We start from the raw sequence: 6,894 nt of genomic DNA, 5'->3' as shown, positions 1-6,894 counted from the left end.
TTGTACATTCGATGTGTACAGTTTTATTAATATAAGTATTAAAAAAAATTCCTACTATAAGAGAACTAAATTTTAAAGCTTTCACAAACTTTTACGTAAGCACCAACAACAAATATCAGGTAATTTTTGTCCATCAAAATTAGGACAAATGAAAAAAATTACCTAGTGTTTTCTTGTCTTCCATTGAGTTTTGAACCTAAAACCTCAAAATTATCGACCACTTCATTGGTCACTAGACCATACCCTTGAGTGTACGTTATTCATAATACATGAAAGTATAATGTAATTTCATAGTCATTTTATCTGAATGATGCGTGAAGAACATAATCCACATAAATAGTGAAAATTTATATAAACAACCCAAACTTGACAACTTTCCTATAGCATGTTAAGATCACTTTCCTTCACAAATATCCCATGAAAACCATAAGGCACACGATGAGGCAATTTCACAATAGCCACAATTTCAAGATCATGAGTCTTGGCATCCATCACCATGAAACTTGATGCTCTTGTGCTCTCATTATGCATATAACACACCACATAGCCATCGTCTTCGTCAGCTGATTCAAACTATAAAGAATTAACTATATAATAAAGCGTTAAAATATAATTAAAATGTAGTTCATATTATACATAAAATAATTTTTTTGATCTATCTATGTTGTGCAAATTTTCTGACAAAGAGGGTGTCAATTGACTCCCCTTTGGACAAATGTGGTTCCACCACAATCTCAATTTTTTATTGCTATGTGTCGCATTAAGTTTTTGATGTAGAGGATGTCAATTAACTCTTCTTGAACAAATGTGGCTCCACGCCTCCATCACAACATCAATTATTTTGATCTGACATTACTGTTATAATGAATAACATTAATTTTTTGAACAAATATGGCGCTACTACAATCTCAATTATTTTAACGTGACAAAAATAATTGTGACATTATTATTATAGTGAATAATGTTAATTTTTTTTATCAATCCATGGCACGTAAGTTTTCTAATATAGAGGGTGTCAACCGACTTTCTTGAACAAATGTGACCCCACCACAAACTCAATTATTTAACGTCATAAAAATAGTTGTGACATTAGTATTGTAGCGAATAACATTAATTTTTTGATCGATCCATGCCACGTAAATTTTCTGATATAGAGGGTGTCAATTGACTCTTTTGAACAAATATATCTCCATCACAATCTCAATTATTTTAACGTCATAAAATAGTTGTGGCATTACTATTATAGAGATCAAATAACATTATTTTCTTGATGTTGTGTCACATAAATTTTCTGACAAAAGAGAATGTCAATCACTCTTCTTGAACAAACGTGGTTCCACCACAACTTCAATTATTTTAACGTGACAGAAACAGTTGTGAGTTGTGACATTACTATTATAGCGAATTAATCTAAGTTACTTTAGTCTGACCAAAAAAATAATAATGCAGTAACTTTTTTGTTATATTAATTAAAAGTCAATGACCATACGTGATATAAACCCGAATAGAATAGAATAAATAAAAATATATAATGAATGGTTGTATGATAAATTTTACCTGCAAATACATTGTCATGGTCCTTTGGCACAAAAAAGGGCTCACTACAGAAACAATTTGGTCCAAAAATTCTTGTGGCCACTATGCAATCAGGTTGTTGATCAATTTCTAACATGGATACATCCAATTTTACCACACCTTTTGCCTTTGGCAAAGGGTCTGCAATGGCTGCATATATGTACCTTTAATAATGAAAACAAAAAATACAAATGTAAAGTAACATGGTAAAGAAAAAGTGGTATATAACTTAATAAGCACAATACATTAACAACTTCTTAAATTTATCTGTAAATATTTAATTGTGACATGTTTCCATTGAATATTTGAATATATGGAGGTGTTTTTATTTAGATACTTTCGGTTCAAATTTTGAAAAAGCTTTTAAGAATGCTCTTAAGCACACATTACATAGATATGTTAACCACTAGTCCACTACCACCATTTTATTATATCTATTAATCTCAATAAATCGTAAAATCTCAGGCTTGTTTCAATTGAGGCTGATAATTAAAATTATAGGAGGTGATATAGCTTTTGTGGTTAACTTATCTACGTGATGGTGCTTGAAATCACACTCAAAATCTTTTTCAATTTTTTTTTGTCTAATAATTCAAGTGCCTAACTAAAATTTACTAACAAGTTTAAAGAACCGTCACTTCTTACAAAAGAGAAAGACCCCACTTAGAGAGAGTGTAACTCTTGTGATGTGATAATGTATAAATTTGATTAAAAAAATTACTACTTTCTTTATTTTAATTTAAGTGGTTTAATTTAATAAAATAAGAAAGAATTTTGATTTTTTTAATTTTAAATTAGTCATTCAAAATATTAAACTCGGAAAGTTGCAAAATATTGAAAAAAAGTATTCTTCTTGAAATAAAATAAAAAATAAAAATACTTAAATTGAAACTGACTAAATATAGTATAAAATTGAGGGGGAGAGAACAAGAAGACAAATATTAGAAAAGACATATTATGAATGAAATCATGTATAGGTAGCATTTGAATTAATATATCAAATTCCAAAGAACTTCTTATTCTTCTTATTAATTACTATAGGTCAACTTAACCTGATAATTTTTTTAAAAAAAATCTAAATAATGCGATACAAAAATTAAAACAAAAATCATAATTAATTGTATGTACGTACTTGTTCTTCTTGCTAATATAAGCCCGGTTGATACATGCCAATTCAAGATTCCTCTTCGACATTAGATTTCTACTTACCCTCCCCGTCTTCAAGTCAATTTTTACTTGTTCAATTTTTGCATGAACTAGGTCCAATCTTTTCAAAAAGTGCTCTATCGATAATATATTCGGAGCAATCACTACTATCGTATCACCATTATCTTCTTCCCACGCATTTATTTCATGCATCATATTGAACCCTGGTACTTCGAACCACCTCATTTCTGACTCATCTATCGCGTAACGAGGAATCACCCCAAGTCGAGGTACTTTTCTCGAGTTGGTACCCACCGGTGCTCCACCAGTGATGAGCCCTAAAAGGTTCATTTCAATTTGTATATCGGGAAATATGGAATAATTTTTTGTAATGGCAAAGTCATGAACGAATGATGGACGTGTCATAGAGAAAATTGGTAGGTCATGACTTTTGACCCCGTTAGGGTGAATTCGAAAATAAGTTAAGTATGGAGATAATATTGGATCGTATCGAAAGGCAAAAGCCTCATTAGTATTTGGATAGATTTTAGGATGGGATGTCATATTTATAGAAAGATTTCCATCAAAATTGTGACAACCAATAGTTATGATATCACCATTTGAGGATAATTTTATAGCATAAGGAATATCGGATTCATAAAGAGCAAATAATTTGCCACCAAATAGTGCCAAGCTAGTATTTGCCGGGCCAAAACCATTGATTGGATTGAATTGACCAAATATAATTCGAGTTATAGACATTGCTCCGCGAATCACAAGGGCAATAAGGCTATTAAAGTCGGAGAAGACATTAGGAATGACTGAATATCCTGCTTTTTTCTCTACCAAGTATTTGTAAGTTTTGACATAACGACTACAAAATATCGCTTTGCCTTGAGAAATTTTAGTAGAGTGAAGCATTCCATCACCATCAAAGAAATGGAAAGGTCCACGAGGAAAATATTGTGGGTTTGGGCCATTTCTGGTGGGAGGATGCCTTTTACCACCTCACATTCTGTTGGAGGAAGTTCATCAACAGGAGCAAAGTTGTTAGAGAGAACACATTTTGGATCAAGAAAAGGATGACGTGGAGGATCGATGTACGTGTCGATGAAATCATCACATACATTCAAGAAAACTTCTAGAAATGAAGGCTCTAATAAGGGTTTCTTTAGGCGTTTAAGTTTATTATGTTGTGTAGATGATGATTTTTTTGGAATGGCTTGTGGAGATACATACGAAGATTTCCTATTAGGAGAAAAAAGAAGAGTTTTGGGGTATGGTAATAATAATGTATAAGTGAGGGAAAATGTGAAAGCATTCATAGCTTGTATACTTTTAAAAAAAAAAAAATTGGCAAGAAAACTAATTAAGGAGCCTATTACATTTTCTTTGATAAAGGAAATATATAAGTTGGATTATAACAGGCCAAGGGGCCAGGGCTATTTGTAGGGGGCATAACTATATAATAATTGAGCAACTTACAAAAATGACTATATTTATAAAGTTATTGAAGTTCAATAGCTATAAGTCTGTTATTTACAATAAATGATTATATTTTATATCTTTTTTTCGCTGTATTTTTGTATACATTTTTTATTTTTCTATTTATACACTAATACATCTTTAAGTACAATAAACTAAATAAGAAATTGTCTCTAAATATAACCCACTGTCCTTACTTACGTCCATACAATGAGCAACTTTCCATTATTAATATTAGAACTAATAATTACTTATTTAAAGACAAACCTGATCTATTTTTATCAGTTTAAATACTCCATTCTCTTGTTGTCTCAAAAGATGTGATATTGATGTCATAATAATGATTGAATAAAACTTAGAAAAACGTTAATTAAAAAATCAATGAAGGTAAAAACTAAAATACATTTAACTAAAAATACACAGGAATACATACCCATATATTTAGGATATACCTTTTGAGTAAATATACAATTATTGAATAAAAGTGATTTTATTTGCATACAACTATTTTTTATTGGATTTAACTTTAAACATGAACATGTTATAACCAATGTGTGTACTTTAGGAGCCACAATAAATCCTATTATAAATTCATCCCGAACAAAGTTATGTTGCTGATATTCCTTGATAAAAATGGCTAAAGAAGACGAAACCATGTGGGCAATTACTATTTAGCAATACTAATATACATATAGTTAAATAAGATACAACGAATATGCATACAAAAATATAGTTAAATATTAATATACATAAATATAGTTAAATAAGATACAACGAATATTCATACAAAAATATAGTTAAATACTCATATACATAAATACGGTTAAATAACATACCACAAATATGCATACAAAAATATAGTTAAATATTAATATACATAAATATAGTTAAATAAGATACAACGAATATTCATACAAAAATATAGTTAAATACTAATATACATAAATACGGTTAAATAACATACCACAAATATGCATACAAAAATATAGTTAAATACTAATATACATAAATATAGTTAAATAAGATACAAAGAATATGCATACAAAAATGAAGCCTATCAACGATTCTTAATTGCCCAGAAAGAAATTCACTTATCATTAATTAAAATGCTTTAAGCCAAATTAATTAGGCATGAAAGAGAAAAAGTTGATGATGGTAAACATTGGGAAAAGATCAGTAAACGTGCCTGCAATAATTAATTAGGCATTCAATAATAACTTTCCTATTTTGTATTTATTTATATTAATGTATATAAAAACTTATTTATTTGTATATAATTAACTTTGCTATTTATCGTATAGTTATATTCATATATTATGAAAAAAATAAAATATAGCTATTTTTCTTGAATAAATAGGTATGTTTGCCATATTCTGTAATTTTTCCTATAATAAATTCTACCTCAGTGTCAAAATATCAATATTTTGGTCCTGCCTCTTTGCCTAAATGATTAAGCACCAAAAATGTGAGCTAAAAAAAAAAGAAGGGAATTCTAATTTCATGGTTCTTATTTACAATACTAAATAAGTATCGCCTGTGTTAGCATGGGCCCAACGTTAACCGTTTGTAGTGGTTAATTTTGTGCCACTTTGAAACTATATTTCAATATAAAGTGTATATCTACTCCGTACTAATTGACAATTGAATAGCAAAAAGGAAAAAAAAAACAAATAATCATCACAACAATCAAAATATAGTTTCAATCACGTAACATGTCATGTTCAATATTGAAGAAAAACATTTATATCAACAAGAAGGACGCAAAGATTTTACACCACTTTTAGATAGACGTGTTAATATCTCTAGATCAAGTAAACCATGATCTAATTTTCTCAGATCAACAAATGTTTGTTCATTAAACTTCTTCAGAGGTTACATTTTAAACATACACCACATTTTATTTTATTTTTGTCTATACAAATTCTGATGATAAAATGATGTAATGGGGGGGGGGGGGGGGGGGTTTCTGCAGCTATCTATTATATCACAAAAAAAGTATATATCAATTTAAAGAATATGACATCGAAGAGTAGTACTTACTTTTGCTATTGTCTCTTATCACAAGAAAACAACAACAACAACAAAAAAACCTCATTAGTATTTGGATCGATTTTAGGATGGGCTGTCATATTTATAGAAAAATTTTCATCAAAATTGTGACTACCAATAGTTATGATATCACCATTTGGGGATAATTTTATAGCATAAGGAATATCGGATTCATAAAGAGCAAATAATTTTCCACCAAATAGTGCCAAGCTAGTATTTGCGGGGCCAAAACCATTGCTTGGATCGAATTGACCAATTATAATTCGAGTTATAGACATTGCTCCGCGAATCACAAGGGCAATAAGGTTATTAAAGTCGGAGAAGACATTAGGAATGACTGAATATCCTGCTTTTTTCTCTACCAAGTATTTATAAGTTTTGACATAATGACTACAAAATATTGCTTTGCCTTGAGAAATTTTAGTAGAGTGAAGCATTCCATCGCCATCAAAGAAATGGAAAGGTCCACGAGGAAAATATTGTGGGTTTGGGCCATTTCTAATGTAAGCACCGTTGAGACATGGTGGGAGGGTGCCTTTTACCACCTCACATTCTGTTGGAGAAAGTTCATCAACAGGAGCAAAATTGTCAGACAGAACACATTATGGATCAATAAAAGGATGACGTGGAGGATCAATG

At 29.9% G+C, this 6,894-nt stretch overlaps 1 protein-coding gene across 1 annotated transcript; it reads right to left on the bottom strand.

The window, feature by feature from the left end:
* Nucleotides 1–257: 257 nt before the first annotated feature.
* Nucleotides 258–6,533, bottom strand: LOC125841586 (probable carotenoid cleavage dioxygenase 4, chloroplastic). The gene is made up of 4 exons (XM_049520738.1): nt 6,371–6,533; nt 2,708–3,728; nt 1,558–1,739; nt 258–563 (listed from the first exon to the last, which is right to left on the bottom strand). Exons 1-4 carry the CDS (start codon nt 6,531–6,533, stop codon nt 379–381), a joined length of 1,551 nt encoding a protein of 516 aa, XP_049376695.1. The 3' UTR covers nt 258–378.
* Nucleotides 6,534–6,894: the final 361 nt, after the last annotated feature.

This window comes from Solanum stenotomum, chromosome 10, assembly GCF_019186545.1.
Source record: "Solanum stenotomum isolate F172 chromosome 10, ASM1918654v1, whole genome shotgun sequence".
In the NCBI taxonomy this organism is placed as follows: Eukaryota; Viridiplantae; Streptophyta; class Magnoliopsida; order Solanales; family Solanaceae; genus Solanum; species Solanum stenotomum.
Note: the sequence above shows the minus strand (reverse complement) of the source record. Positions and strands in the feature narration are given on the sequence as shown.